The following is a 16,963-nucleotide window of genomic DNA, read 5'->3' as shown; positions in this document are numbered from 1 at the left end:
AAAAAAAATCAAGAGAAAAAATAAAAATTACAAATTAGGAAATGCTTCACTTTTTATAATTTTTTTAATTATTTGTTAAATCTTAGCATAATATTTAAGACATTATCTTGGAATATACTTATTATATTTGCTATCATGAATATAATTTTTTCTTAAATTATACATGATCTTTTTTTAATTGCATTTATATTTATATTATATTGTTACCTTTGATGAAATAGTATTTAGACCATTCAAAAAATAAAAATCTAATTTGATTTGAATAGGCAAATAGTTATTTAAATATTTAAATTATATTTACTATATTTAACAAAATAGTATGACTGAAAATATAATACATAAAAAAAATATTAAATTATATTATTAAAATAAAATAATAAATAATCCACACTAACGTGCGGACAAAATGATGAGTTATCTTAGAATTTGACCTCTGCAGCTATTTTGCCTCCATTTTTTTTTATGAACATGGTATTTCTGGTGTAATGTTTCTATACAATGGATGATGGCCTATCCTTCTATACATGGAGCTCTACATAATCTTTTTCTTTTTTTTTTTTTTGTCTCTGCACTGTTAAATAATCTATTATATAAATTACATTGGTTTGTACTGTATCAATTCTATTTGCCTCCAAAAAAACTTGCTAGAATTCTCAGAACACTGTGCTACTGTGCATTCTCTGCATTTTGCTTGAAGGGATTCTTCAGAAAGATGCTTGAGGGAGGGAATTATAAAGATTTACCTCTAAATTACCATATCCCAAGATCAAATGATGGAGAACTCTGAAGGTCAAAATTTTGTGCATCGGATTTTGGAGCTACATCCTGCTTTTGTACTGATAACTTGGATCTATGTTTGAGAAGCAAGGTAGCTTGTGCCTCCACAGCATCAAGATCAAGATCTTCAAAGAATTGATCATCATGAAAAACTTCCGCATTAGCATCTAAATTTTCAGCAGGACCCTGCTGGAATGTTTCTTTTCTGCCAGCATCTGACTGCAAACAGAATTTTTGCTCTAGATTGATTACTGGAATAGATCCAGGCTGACAAAAACTCAATTTCCTTTTCCTAGATTCCAGCTGTCTCTCATTTTCATTCACAGAATGACCGGTTATACTAGGCATTGCTGCTGACATCCTCTCAGTAGTGCGAAAGGAATCTGTATCTCTCCTGGCAGAGTCATTTGCAGAATCAGGTTGAGGGGTCTGGAAAGAACATAATGTCTTGACTGAGGAGCTTTTGCTTTCGTTCCTTCTGCTCACGGAATTCCCACAATCAGGAGTACTAGTTATGTATGAATTTGATTCCCTCTCAATTGGTGATTGGGTGAGCAAAGAACGCCTATTGCATGAAATCAGTTAGTTTGTATACTCTGGAAATTCAACACAGCAAAAAGCCAAGAAATGAAATGGAAAAAACACAGATGATTACTTGACCAGAAATGACTTTGGTAGAAAAAATTATTTGACTAGTGCACAGACCAAACTGGATGACATTCATGATTCACTTACAAAGAAAAGAAATAAGTGAATTGTTTACATAGAGGAGCTGAGTGTTGTGAAACAAAAAAGAGTTTGGTTTAACAGCAAAAAAAACTCCAAATCTTTTACAAATAGATATAGATTGTTTAATGATTACTCAATCTTGTTTCAGATGTTGTTCCAAGTGCAATAACATAATTTTGAAAGAAATGGACTGATATTTTTAAGATGATGAAAGCAATTGCTCTCCAGAAAATAGATATATATTTAACGACATCATGAAATATTTGTATGAAATCTGAAACCCTGACTCACCACAGCAGCAAAGTAATCACAATGCCAGCAATGATAACAAACCATACATAAATAACAGAGAACTTATTTCCTGTCAATGGTTTTGAAAAGGAAGCTGGCTTCTATCAAGCTGGAATTCCCAGCAGGGACTGGGACACAAGTACGTAACAGGAAGAGAGGGAGAGAGACCTGTAAACTGCCATCATGTCAACTCTACTAGTTTCAGCTTGAATACTTGCTGCTGTGGGATTTGTCCTGTCATCTATGAAACTATCATCATATGAACTGTTGCCTGAGTCATCTTTCTCATCGTCAGACATTCAGCTTCAGAAGATACCCTGACCAACCAAAAATGCAGGTAAATTAGTAATACCATGAATGAAATTGAGAAAATATTACTGTAGTTTAAGTTTCAGGGAATATTTTGTTTCAATACATTTATTTATATGATATCGGCCCATATCATATTATTAAATAAAAAAATTGAGATTTATAACAGGGAAAATAATTAAAAATAAAGTTTGGCACAATGCAACTGATCACTCAAAATTACTTACTCAGCTTCCTCCTCAATGAAGGTCCTGACATTGCCGGTTAGCTTCCTTTTACCTGAACACAAGAGGTACGTTATTACTGATAGTAGTTTGAAGTTTGTTTCCTAAATATAACGCATGCCATACTCATATATTGCATTTACAAGTGGCTTAATTCAAGCAGAAGTGACAAATAAAATTAGTCAGCAATTAAAAAGTTTTCGGGTGCAACAATGGACCAGCTATAAATGGATTTGAGTTACCTTTACAGTACTTGATTTTGTTAGGACTGATATCAGAAAATGATCTATCAAGGTTTGCAATTGGCGCTAAAGATTTATCTTTGTTGCCTTCTGGATTCCTATTTCTGTCAACATCTCCAATTTTCCGCAATCTCTTGAACTTGCGCACTTGTTCAACATTTTCTGATTTGTCTCCAGAACTCAGAAGCCAATCTTTGCTCAAGCTATTTTTGCTGAGATTTGCCAAGGGAGTATCGGTTTCTTCAGCACCTGGGGAAATTGAGGTGCGTCCATCTGTTCTGACAACATTGCTCGCCTTAAGTATAGGAGTATGAAATTCATTATTAATAGAAGATATGGAGACATCTCTTTGACAGGAACTACTGCTGATAGCAATATCATTTTTTCTTGGACTCTGAGACTTTGACAGTAGTTCAGCACACAATTTCATGGGTGATACATCTGTAACCAAAAACTCATTCCTTCCTTTGCCATTCAACAGTCCTGCAAATTCTTTGGCATGCATTAACCATATGCAATAGTAAAGAAAAAAAAAATCAATCAATGAATTTTAGAATAGAATTATTATGAAAACTAACCAATATCTACTGGAGATTCTGGAACAAAACCACTTTGGATCATATTGGTTAGCCTGGGACTCAGTTCATTACTATTGTCATATTCATCAGCATGCAAAGATGGCACCTTGATTTCTGAGCAATTGAGTGCTTCACCAACACAATCTCCTTCGTTTGAAATGATTTTCTTCAACACTGAAGTCTCAGGAAATTTTTCAACCTGATCCAGTGTTGTCTCCTGCTGGAGATTAGACTTAGACATTGCCAAAGCCACACTTGTTTCACACTGAACCCAAGATGTTATTATGTCTGGACTAGACTTGCCTTGTACAGTCTGTTCCTCATAATTTTTACCTGGATTTTTCAAATGGCAAGAATTTGGCTTCAAGCAATTTAGCAGCACAGTTGCGCTAGGACTTGTACAATTAGTTTGTGATGCCTCTTTTAATGGAAGCACTGGGACAGACAAAATTATGACCTTTCCATGAGCATCTACAGACACAAATTCTGAACCAAAAAGATAGGAATGGCCTGCTGGTCTTTGGCCTTGGGGATCCAGCACATTTTGCTCCTTGGTTCTCAAGGACTTTAGGGATGATACCTCAGAATCTGTTACTGTTTTCTGTGACTTGGTACTTGGAGATTCATCCCAAATCAGTGGATCTACAATAGCAGTTTAAGAACTTCAATATGTACTAAGTCAATACATTTGGGAAGCATGGCATGTGACATTTAAATATTTAATGCTACCAATAAAAAATTTCACTTCTTTCAAAGAAACCTTGACAAGTAGAACTATAAAAATGTTGGTAAATTTTCATGCACAGTACATACAACTACAAGATATGAAATAGGAAAAGGAGAAACACAATGATCAGACAAAGCACAGTGCATAGGGATAATAGATGGAAGCTAAAGAAGAGAAACATCAAAGACAATGATCCGTTAAGCGGGAAAAAAGTACTTTAGCGAACTCAAAAATAAGATACTTCGTCTAGCCTAAATGCTTCTCCAATTATTTATTTATTTATTTTATGTTCAAAAGTTTTTATGCACTTTAAAAAATAATTTTTAAGAGTTTTGATTTTAGAAAGAAACAATCAGCAAAGTTGGAAATTTTGATATTTGTACATTCGCATGCTAATTTTGTTTTTCTTGCAGTCTTCAATGGACAAAATAAGAATTAAAAAGTAAGCAGCCTTTGCTCAAATTTTAGTAGTATGCTTAGTGTGAAACTTGAATTAGAGTAAGATAAGTAAATTACTTCCCATGTCTAATTAGATTTGTAGAACTAACTGATAGAATTCCTTCCATTTTCTCTGTATTGCATTAATATAAGACATTAAAAGCCACGGAAAACTTTCTGTGTCAATTCTTTTTGACAACATTTCAGCTGCAAAGAATTAAAGATTACAGTACTTTTATCATTTTCCTCTGTATGATATATTAAAAGCCATGAAAGACTTTCTGAATATCAGTTTTTTTTGACAAACATTTTCAACTGTAAAGAACTAAAGATTGCATTACCTTTATCATTGTCCTCTTTTTCAACAGTGTCAACTCCCAAGCACTTACCTGAAGCAATTTCACCCTGCATCCAGTAGACAACTTGTAAGCAAATATAATGCATGATAGTTGAAAAATGCCTAGCACTAAAGTTGAAAGCAAACCTCAGTAAAGAAAGTGTTGCTCTCCCCAGAAAATGATAGATTTTGCAAATATTGCATTGTATCAATCAGCATGTCTGTTCTATAAGAATGCATTACTTTATGCACTCTTGAGGGAAATGCCTGGAAATGTGGAAAGGCAATAAGAGATGGTCTCCAAGATTTTTCACTGGTGGGCTCAAAGTACTTGGCAATTAAAGCAACTTCATCAGCATTTAATTTGGCTCTGAACATGGGTGTCTGGATAGCACTATCATCTTTCACTTTCTTTCCACGAGGAATGTATTGTTCAATTGATAGCTTGACAAATTGGACTTCTGGTTTAAAAACATGGGGAATCTGGAATAAACAAAACGGTCAAGAAGATAACAGATTAAGAATGAACGAACCAGAAAATTTCTTATAGATCTCACCATCCTTGGGCTAGAATGGAAATCAAAGCTATTTATCCCCCCATTATGCATGTGTTTCCTAATGGCCCTGCTGTTTGCTTGTTTTCGCATATAACCCTTCAATTCAGACCCTTCACAAGCTAAAACTAGTAAAACCTTGTCAAGGTACAACTTGGCAAATTAGCACTAAGAAATTACAAAGTTAAACAACTTAAAGAGTCTTCAGGAATGAAATATGGTGATCTATCAACAACCTACTTCGTAAAATGCATTAACCAAATGACAAAAGGATATTAACTCGTCCATCATGCTTCCTTCCAGTTCTCCCCATACGCTGGATCATTCTTAGTGGTGACACATTAGCATCAAAACATATTACAAGATCCACTTCCATGATATCCAGGCCTTCTTCACCAATTGACGTGGCAACAATAACATTGTATTTGCCAGCTCGAAATTTCTGTTGGAAAACAAAGCAAGTGAATGGTAGGAGCCCAGAAAATAATGAAGAATAACACAAGTACCTCCAAAACAGCCTGTTGAACTTTTTGTGACTGGCCTTTCAATGCTTTTCCTGTAAGAAATGTAGAACCCATTACTACATAAGTCATAACTAATGCAAAACAGATTCTAGAAAAATAGAGCAACAATGCTCTCCAAAATTCTAGAAGAGGGAGGAGGAAAATAAAAAGCAGCAGTTCCTTTTTTAAAAGAATGAACTCAATGGCAAATAGAAAGATAAAGAACAGAACTGCAAACCTGTGCTTTGACCAATAAATTCTGTTGCTTTAACTAGATCCCCAATGTTAGACAGTGCATCCATTATATCCCTGAAATGACAGAATAAAGTGCACCAAAGAAAATTTTTTCTTATTTAAGGGCATCATGTGATGAAACAATAAAATGAACTTCAGAAACTTTTTTTCTACCTTACACTTCCTCTAAAATTGGAGAAAATTATTACCCTTGAGTTCTGTGGATCATTTGTTTCTGCAACCACATATTTAGCTATTACATTAACCAACAGATAATAAAACTTTCAAGTCTGATCAGACATGAGCTGTTAAATGGAGTGATGACTGCAAACTGACAATTCTTCAGAAAGTATTATTATCAATGATAAGCATAATGCTGGAATTCAATATCCTCATCAAAAGGCAAGTTTTATAATGTTATACTATATGGACCTTTGACCAAATATAAGAGGCTGATGATGACACAGAATGTGAAGAAGCCATATCTCCGAAAGAGACAACATTGAATCTAATCATGACCAGATCCATGCAGTCATTCAAACATATAGCATTTATGATGCTATAATTTTCCTTGTTTATCAAATTCCAGTTGGCCCAGCTATCAATTAATCACAATTAATAATCCTCAGTGGAACAAATACATGAACAGGCACAAAAGCATGAAAGCAGGAGAGCATGTTTATGTGTTGCTTCCACAGTTTTAGTTGGAAACCAACAACAAAGAAATTGACAAATAATCTCATTGCAGTGAACAAAAATTCTAACTCATTTTCTAACATTCATATTCAGAATTCAACCCTAACATGCTAAAAGAACAAATAAAAAATGCCATTTTGATTTATGACCTCCACTCCTCAAATGGTTAGTGTTAAAGCATAAAATTTACCATATATTGAGACAACATGTTGCAGCCAAAATAACTCAAGGAATGGCAAGATTAAAGATCAATTAGGTTTACAATTGTTGTCTAGATAATCTGCAGCCAACCATGGGAGTGCTTTATACTCCTCATAACATTTTTAGTTAAGCCAACTGGCAGCTAATTCAGCATTCAAACTTTTCTGTTATTCTAAAAGTCAAGAGTGTCCTTCTAGGTCTATAGCCAGTTTTTTTTTTTTTAAAAAATAATAATGATCTAAATTTGTTTTTTTTTTTTGTCTTTATCAGTTGTCTTCCTAGTCAAGGTATTATTTTGAATTTCTGAATCAGAAGTTCACATGCATTGCAAGTTTCAGTAAAGGCCAAACTGGTGATAGGGAAGGAATTAGTTTGAATGGAGTGGTACTGTCCCAAAGTAATCACTTTAAATACCTAGGCTCAGTCCTTCAAGTAGATGGGGGATGTGAGGAGGATGTTAGTCATAGCATTAAAGCCGGATGGTTAAAGTGGAGACGTGCTACGGGAGTTTTATGTGATCGTAAGATTCCCAATAAATTAAAAGGAAAATTTTACCGTACAGCCATACGACCGGCTATGTTATATGGTAGTGAGTGTTGGGCACTGAAAGAGTCGTATGCATCTAAGATAAGAGTTGCAGAGATGAGAATGTTAAGGTGGATGAGTGGCCATACTAGACTAGATAAAGTCCGTAATGAAAGTATTAGAGAAAAGGTAGGAGTGGTGCCAATTGAAGATAAGTTGAGAGAAGGGAGATTAAGGTGGTTTGGTCATGTGAAGCGTAGACATACGGAGGCTCCAGTTAGACAAGTAGAGCACATTAGGTTAGAGGATAGAAAGAAAAAAAGGAGTAGACCTAAATTGACTTGGAGGAGAGTAGTACAACATGACTTAGAAGCATTACACATTTCTGAGGATTTAACCCAAAATCGTTCAGAGTGGAAAAAGCGAATCCATATAGCCGACCCCAAATTTTTGGGATAAAGGCTTAGTTGAGTTGAGTTGAGTTCTGAATCAGAAGTTCAATTCTAATTAGGATTTAGATTACTAGACATCATGTATATCAATGTAAAGTTTTCAATGCACTTAATTTGTTAATCACTTTTAATAGTTTTTTTTAGAAGCATACAAAGATTGCTTTATAGTGTGATTGCAACCTCTCCCTGGGTGATTGTCCCTTTTCTTTCCTATGTTCATGACTTCAGATGAGAATATTTACAAGTATTTGCAGAATTCAGCCATCAAATAACCACCTATGTTAATCCCTCATCTTAAGATAGTAATAATAATAATAATACACTCGAAGTACAAGTCTTCCTTGTAATATATGAAAGCTATCATGGTTATGCTTAAGCCTGAAGGTAACAAAAAATAAATTGTTACTCAAATCAAGATCACCATTCTTTGATGATAAAAAAAAAATATAAAAAAAAAAAGCGATGAAATGCCACTTACTGAAATGGTCCACCAGAACTTCCAACATTTTTGACAATTTGGGACTAGGGGCACCATGAGACAAGCTTTGCTGCATTGAAAGTTTTACTTTTCTAATGTCTTCATTTTTAGTCATCAGTCTTGCAAATGGCCTGCAGCAATTAAGTTTGAACAACTTAAGATCACGTTGGAAAGAAGTAACTAACAGGAAAAAATTTGACCTTCAATACAAATACATGACATTGAATATGGACATACAAGACAATTTAACTCAAGCAGCATGAAACGATGGACATAAAAGACAATTTAACTCAATCAGCATGAAGCAAAATTGGATAGATCAAATAAAATGCTATTGTCAACTTGTTATTATCAACTTAACATTTCAATGCAATCTATACGTAGTCAATTGAGGGTCCAAACATTTTTAGACGAACGCATTAAGTTCCACTATTTTAATTCAAAACTTCTTTTGCTAGAAGTTTCAATTTCCCCTAAGTTATCTGAGCCCATGTAAGAAAAGAAAGAGTCTGCTCTCAAACATCAAACTTCAATCAACATTCAAAAAATATCTCACTTGGTAGCAAATAAAAATTTTAGCTAGCATTTCAGCGGAAAGGCTACCATTTCATAAGTTGCCAAGACCATTTTGGGAACAAATTTAATTCAATGATATGTCATATCCAATAAATTTAATAAGCAAGTCATAAAAATCCAGAACATATTGCTCAATTGCTCAAAGCAGTGCTAAAGTGGAGAATATACAAGAAGATACCCTTGTTTCAACTTTTCTTCCAGCATCTCATATGCTGGCCTTATTCCATGACTGGAAAGTAGCTTACGAATGTGATAAAGAGTAATAAGACCTCCAAAATAAGCTTCAATTTCTCCATATTTGCCCTGGGGAAGTTCTGGTGGAGGTGCTCGGCGAAATTTATCCCTTGAATTAAGTAAATCTGGGGGGCTGAACTGTCATATGTCAATATGAAAAGTAAGGAACCCGGACAGAATCTGATAGTTTGATTTAGTAAAATTTGGGATGAAAGCAGATAGTACAGTTTAAAAATATGGCAATTAAGGTGTCAAATATCATCTTTTGTCATAATATTGCTCCTTCATAAAGTAGAATTACAAACAAAAACAAAGAGACATGTTGAATCTGCTCGAAGTCATCAACCACAAAGTAATGATTCTCAAGAAACTGACCAAGGTAGTTAAAAGCATAAGGCACACTCATAGGATGCATCACCCCACCGCTTAACCCACAAAGCACAAAGAAGCACTCAGCTTCATTGAAGGAAGAGTAAAATTATTAAAAAATTAACTTAATAACATAATATGCAAAGAAAATAAAATCCTCTATATAAAATTTAAAACCTTAAGAAATAATCAAACATCCAAAAGTTTTTAGCATTAAAATTCATAGTCATAACTCAAACCTAAAGATCTTTAGTAGATTTCCCATCAAAGTCCTCAACCCTTTCATCCTCATCTCCAAAATAAGATCAATTTCCATCGAAATCTTCATTTAAATCAGTCTTAACATCTTCCAACAATAGCCATGAAGTTGAGGCTTTTAGCGCTTTAAGCTCAAGAAAATCTCGCCTTACTAAACGCACTCCGCTTAGCATATGTAAACACGCTTTCCTATTTGTCATTGCATGTGCTTTCCTATTTGTCATTGCACTTAAGCACTTAAGCCAGCGCTTTTGACTACACTGAAACTGACTTTATGACAAACAAAGTAATTAAAGCCATCATAAACTATGGACTTTGTGCATTTTATGTAATGCATATTCAAAAATAGATTTGTATCAATAACTCTTCGGCTGATTTTTCAAGGTGGGTACCTACTATGGGACAACCTAAAATAGAGACTTTCAATTCGGGCATGGGGGGTACATAGATGAAAAAGAAAAAAGAACACATTTAGCACCTAGACTTCAAATAGAACTATTTACTTATTGTACCAAGTACCAACATATGATCTCATTAAAGCCCTTAGGTCTTGGAAATATTTATGCATCATATATGCTATAACCCATTTCCCAAAAAGTGTATTCAACTCAATATTTATACATAGCATCTCAAACTCAAATACTTCTCACCAGCAGTGGTGGCACCACATGTTGTGACATGGGGTCAAATGACCCCACTAAACCTTTTTTGTTTCACACATATTATATGTTGTTAACTTATTTTGACCCCACAAATTAAATGATTATACCTGAAACTAATATAAAGGTATAAAATTTAAAAGAAAAATGTATCCAAAAAGCTTTTACTAAAACATGCATAAGACGTTACAAAAATAAAAATTAAGTAGAGTAAAGCTATTTGAAAAGCTCTTGGTGTCATTCAAATTTTATTTATTTCAATTGAAGTTGATTTGCAATTTGTAAATTGGGTAAATGATTAAAATTCTTTAATTTATTGTATGGATATTATTTTGTTTTCTTCTCTTAATTAGCATAAATTTTAATAAATTAATAATGTAAAAATTATTTCAATTCATTTAGTTTGATGTCAATCTAATATATATCAAAATTTCTATTTTATTCAACCCATTGAATTTGATATCATTCTAATAAAATTGCATCTCTTTTTTTTTTTGAGAATTAAATTAATTATGAAACATATTTTAGTTGTTAGGTAATAGATAAATTTCTTATAAAAAAAAAAAAAACCTTAAAGCAATCACAAATTATTAAAGTTTAAATGAAATTGACCCCACTAAATAAAGTTTCTAACTCTGCCATTGCACACTAGGCACATGCATTTGCCCCCTTGTTCCACTTATCTTTCATGCATGTGTTTTGAGTAAACAAGAATAGGTTTCTTGAATAATAAAGTCAGATGATTGTTGTACTTAATCCATTTATAAAATTTGAATCATTAAGTATTTTACTTTGATTGCAACCTTTTCAAAATTAGCATTACTTGTCCTCCTCTCTCTATCTCTCTCTCTCTCTCTCTCTTTGTGTGTGTGGGTGTGAGGGGAGGAGAAGGGGGGAGAGGAGAAGGCCATGGGGGAAAAGTGGAAAGGCTTTTGGAGATCATCAAATGATCTCTTGCCCCTTCTAACAGAGCCCAAACAAGCGCTTAAGAGATAATCAAGCATATGATTAACTATCAACTCCTAGCAAATGGTGCATGAAAACACTTTTTGGAGCTTTCATCATCTAAAAAATTTTGGTACTAATTTTCCTAATATTAACGAACATAAAATAATTCAGGGAAGTTACATGAGAAAATAGCAAGTGTTGGATAAAAGCTAAGTAAGAATCTTCATGTACAACAAGTCTATGTCTTTGCATAGATTTTTTTTTACTAGATTATATTAAGCAATTGTAACAAGACATGATAATATTATAGAAACACTAAGCAAATTCATTCATACAAACATTTTATGCCATGAAAACCAATAGAATAAAGAGGCAAAATAGACATCAATACACTAGAGCTAATGTCAGAATGAAATCAAAACATTTTATAACTTAGAGAACCATACAGTTTTATAGTCTCGATTTTGGAGAAGTCCAACTGCAGAAAGCCTAGCCGCATATGGACGTATCACCTCCAGTAACTGTTTATTTATATCAACAGCATCTTTTCCCAGTGCAACCTAGAAATATGGCAAAGGTAATATTAACTTTGTCAATGCACTTATTTCAACAATAAATTTTATAACATAGGATAGGAATTAGTAATACCTCAAGCAATTCAATCTTTCTGTTATGAACATATGGGCTTACATCAGGATCATTTTCATCACGATATTCAAGAGTTGATATATGTAAGTTACTAATAATATTCTGGATGGCTTGCTGCTTTGCTGAAGAAATTGAATCAACACAAGGATTTAAAATATTATAGCAAAGCTTTTCCAAAACCAAAGTAGATTGCATGTTTACTTACATCCTGGTGTCGCAGTCAAAGCCAATATTCTTAGCTGCAGTGGTACTGTCATCAACTACAAAATTGAGGGAATGATTAGCATCTCAAACCAGTGGATATTTCTGCAAATAGGATTAAGGAAGGGAAAAAGAGTAACAGACCTCGCGAACTGCTACACAGTAAGAATAATTTCCTAATGCACGATGAGCTTCATCAATAACCAAACATACTAGGTATTTTACCAAACAAGTGCCTGCAATAATTTTCTCAATGAGAAAATTTCAGTGGTGGAACATAACTGAAGAATGTTGCACAGATAAATGAAAGCCACAGAATGTAATTTTTCACATACAACAATCATTTAACATTCACAAAATTTTCCGCATAAGTAATAAGGCATAACCCTTTTGCTTTTTGTAGGTTTATTAAGGCATAACTTAGACCATCACCAGCTTGAATATCCTTCTCCAGAACTTGTGGAGTAACAAAGAACACCCGTTTAGTTTTCCAAAAGCATGCCCTTTTTGTAGGACTTAGCTGACCTGTCATATCAATTGTCCATTCCTGCAATCAGTTTATAAATAATTGTGATCAGAATTAACATAGCAGGAGGAAACCATTCCATGTACAAGTAAAAACAGCATCTTACTTGTGGTATTCCCACAATATTATGGCATGCTTCTATTTGTTGCATTACAAGTGGTCGAGATGGTGCAGCAAATACTATTTTCCCTGCAAGGGACAGACCAAACATACCAATCAAACTTGAGAAAACCACCAAGGCACAAAACAAGGGAGAAGAACATGTCAGGTTGATGCAAAATTGAATCATTTTCAGCTTCATCCAGTGTTGTCAAAAGCGCTAAGCGCTCTAAAGGCGAGAAGTTCCTCTATCGCCCAAGGCACTCACCTGAGGGAAATAAGCAGCTAATTTACTCTAAAATAATAAATATTAAATATACAAGGTAAAAAAGTCTAACATATTAGACAATCACTAAAGTGCTAAATTTCATATTCATTTTCATAATATATTATATGTTTTAAGCTTCAAGATCAAAAGCATCCCTCTAATAACACAAAATGTTAAAACAAAAACCATAAAGCACACAATATAATTTAAAATTCTAGATGCATTCTTCAATTTCATTCATTATGTCACGCAAATTTAAAAATCCTACTTCTCTAGTCATCATCTTCTTTAACATCCACCATATCATCATCATCATCCTACGATCCCTCTTCTTCCCCTTCATCAGATTTATAGTCCTCCTCAATCTCTTCGTCTTTCTCTGAGTCAGTCTCTTCTTGAATATTTACTACTCTTGAACTTGGTGCATTTGCTCGAGATCTTGTTTGTTGTCTTGTGTAAGTCCTCATTTCCCCACCTCTAAATGCCTTAGCCACATCAACCCATGTCAAATTATCATCAACTTGTCTCTTTCTCAACCTTTTTTTTTTAATTTCTCGACTTTTACTTGCTTGGGAGCACCTGGTGCCACCTTGCCTGGGCCTCGCCTAGGTGCTTAGGTAGCATCTAGTTGAAGGCACCTTGCCTGAAGGCTTCCCAGGCGAAGTGCCTAGATTTCACTTGGCCCAGGTGCCTCTTGACAACACTGGTTTCATCCATCTCAAGACAAATAATAACAAGCAAATAAACAAGGAAACATGTATTAGGAAATGATTGAATATAAAATTGACTTTCAATTAACAATCTATGCTTTATTCAGGATATGAACATGGACATCAAAACATGAAAAGTTATCCAAGCCCAAGTTTTGGTTCAATCTTAGTCACTTTGTAACTAGAAAAGCAATTAACTATTAAAAATAAAATGCATATTTAGATGAATGAGATGTGGTTTAAAACTCAAGCATACATGCCAACGTCAACAAGTCATAAATCCAAACTAAACTTGAGAATTCCAAACATATTAGCTTTGTGTGGAAATAATATTTATTATTTCCTTTATATAGGACCAGTTTGGCATCAAGTTTTAAGGGCCGAAAACACATTTTTAAGAAAAAACACCATTTTAGATGTTGTTAGAAAAATTTAGTTTGAAAAAGTTGTTTTGTTATTTTGGTATTTTTATGACAAAAATAAGTCAAATTTAATTTTAAATCAATTTTTAATACTCTTTAACTAATATATTTAAGAAAGTATTTTTCTCAACAGCAGCTCTAACAACAATGCTAATCAGATCTATGCTTTGTATAAAAGATTTGGTGAAGGGTCTCATCGTTGAATGCCTTTGAACCCTTCAATAATAGTTGAGTAGGAGAAATGATTAAGACTTTTTTATTATCGACAAATATCCTAGAGCATAGCATTTGTTCCTCCTGTAACTACATACTAGAGTACCTATAAAATAAAAAATTTAAGGACTTCTCACCAGAAATATAAGATACTTGGAAATGCAAAATTAAGAGTGGCATTTTGGCTATTAATTTTGGAACATTAAGCAGCGCAAACTATTGGATGTTAACTAATAGTACATTAGCTTGTTTAACTACCTTCTTTTATTATTCTGTTTTGTAGGAGATAATTTTCCCTCCATTACCCTTGGTTCTAAAGGAAAGAGAATTGTTAAATATGGATAAAACTAGAGTTGCATTTTAGCATTTCATATTCTTTTTCTCCCCTCATTGCCCTTGAGAGCCAAAAATGAAGCCTCAAGCTTTTGTAATGAAATCATGATATACCCACAAAATGTGTTTATGCATCTTAGAGAATCAGAACACATACGTAAAGTGAAATGATGAATGAAGAATAATAGAACAACACTTGGGGAGTAAATTAGGATCATGCTATCTGTAGTGTTGTCATCCTACCATCTGGAAACCATCTGAAATAGTTATACATTACAACTGCAGCAATAAGTGTCTTTCCAAGCCCTGTTGGCAATGCCACCAATGTATTTGAAAATAATGCTGTCTTGGTTATAGCCAACTGATATTCACGAAGTGGGACATTAACTGCAAGATAGGATTACAAAGACGAGTGGAGATGTATAAGTTTATTGTCAATGCATTTAGAGTAACTTTTATTTTGCGTGAAATATATATATATATAAGCAACTCTACTGTAGATCAAAGTCGCAAATTTCAGTTCATAAAATCAAACTCAAATCACATTCAAGAAATTAATAATAATAATAATAATAATAATAATAATAATAATAATAAAAGAAAGAAGGAAAGAAAGGTTAAAAAAAAATGCTTAGGGCAAAAACTAGAGAAGTGTAATCATTCAAAAATGATTTATGTTTGCAAATCTAATAAGATAACATATTAAGCCCTTAACAGTAGTTTCCATACTCTTTTCAACAATGTAAGAACTAATTCAATACCCACACTAGGCACTGTCAATGTTCACCATTACCACTAACGAATTTCACACAGAGGAAAAAGATTGATTGTCAACATTAATTTTGAATTTTGATTACTTTGGGAATCATGAAACAGGATAATTTTCTCCAGGTTGGCGGTTATGAAGAATGTGTATGTGTAAATAAATATCAAAGGGATTGCTAAAACCCCAAGTCATCCATTATTTGCCCAAAGAACAACTTAGCATTTCAGCGAACAAGTTGTTAGGAAGCTAAAGTCACTAAGCTTTCAACCATTACAGCAAAGCAAAACAACTGTTCAGCAAAAACCACACAAAAAGAATCAAATTTGAAAATATTCTCCAAATCCCATCTATAGCGCAATCTAGTAAAAAACCCACCTCTAAAAGAATCAAACCCGGAAGTAAAATAATAATAGTAATAACAATAAAAAAGAAAGAATCCTTTCTTCAGAAATTCCACTTAGACGCTAGCCCAAAACCTCCCAAGTTCCAATTAAAAATTACACAAAGAAAATAGCACATCTAGAAAGTAAACTGTGAATATGACCTGGATATATCCAAGTTTTAGCAGCCTCAACATCAATCCCAACGCAGCTTACCCTCTCATCTTCACCATCAACAGCAACCTGCTGATCAGGATCATCAACCACTGGATTTTCATGTGGATGCTCGAGACCCACACCCTTCCCAATAAAACTATGGAGGGTAGATTGCTTATAAGCCCCGGGCTTTCTCAATATCTTATTAGAAGAAGACACATAATTACAATTATTCTGAAGAGGAACAAAATGGGAAGAAGATGGATAGTTGGGGAGTGAAGTTAAGGGGTTTGCGCTTTGACATGCCACATCGATTTCTTTCACAGCTGCCTCCCAGTCGAACCCCTATGCATAAAAAGGGAGAGTTCAATTAGAGCAGAAGAGGGGAGGATAAATACATAAAAGGCGTGGAACTGAACTTACGTCGTCGTCGTCGGCGATCTGTAGAGGGCTTGCGGAGGTCATTTTGGGGAAATGAGAGATGGGTTTTGAACTGAAATCAGCGCTTTGCAGAGAAACCCTCAGGCCAGAGAGAGATGTCGGAGCGAAGGTGAGATTGGCGGCAAAACTTGAAATACCCAAATGGGAGGGACGATTCGAGGGCAAGGTAATAGCAGAGCATTTGGAACGCTTTCCATTCACGTGGGCTTTAGCCCACAATCTGCCTAAAATGGGTCTGAAATAGATGCTGCTTAGGAACAATTTTTTTTAATATATTAATATGAATGTATTAAAAATTAATTTAAAATTAAATTCAACATAATTTAATTATAACAATTTTAAAACAATAAAATAATTTTTAAAAAAATATATTTTTTTTTAATTTCAATTTTAAACGGGCTTTAATGGTTTTAATGTTGTAAATATAAAAACCAATGACTTAATAGTAGTATTGAAATATT

The 16,963-nt window shown here is 33.8% G+C and overlaps 1 protein-coding gene across 1 annotated transcript; it reads right to left on the bottom strand.

Moving 5' to 3' along the window:
- Positions 1-341: 341 nt before the first annotated feature.
- Positions 342-16,684, bottom strand: LOC110640409 (DEAD-box ATP-dependent RNA helicase FANCM). Its single transcript, XM_058131370.1, is given in 24 exon segments — positions 342-1,342; positions 1,966-2,098; positions 2,101-2,114; positions 2,334-2,385; positions 2,573-3,055; positions 3,151-3,792; positions 4,657-4,720; positions 4,800-5,135; positions 5,210-5,337; positions 5,483-5,648; positions 5,713-5,762; positions 5,948-6,018; positions 6,118-6,178; positions 8,296-8,426; positions 9,050-9,243; positions 11,786-11,899; positions 11,988-12,109; positions 12,193-12,247; positions 12,333-12,424; positions 12,621-12,735; positions 12,821-12,903; positions 15,003-15,146; positions 16,070-16,406; positions 16,485-16,684. Coding segments are annotated over 24 exon segments (4,221 nt in total). The 5' UTR covers positions 16,527-16,684; the 3' UTR covers positions 342-750.
- Positions 16,685-16,963: the final 279 nt, after the last annotated feature.

This window comes from Hevea brasiliensis, chromosome 12 (assembly GCF_030052815.1).
Source record: "Hevea brasiliensis isolate MT/VB/25A 57/8 chromosome 12, ASM3005281v1, whole genome shotgun sequence".
In the NCBI taxonomy this organism is placed as follows: domain Eukaryota; kingdom Viridiplantae; phylum Streptophyta; class Magnoliopsida; order Malpighiales; family Euphorbiaceae; genus Hevea; species Hevea brasiliensis.
Note: the sequence above shows the minus strand (reverse complement) of the source record. Positions and strands in the feature narration are given on the sequence as shown.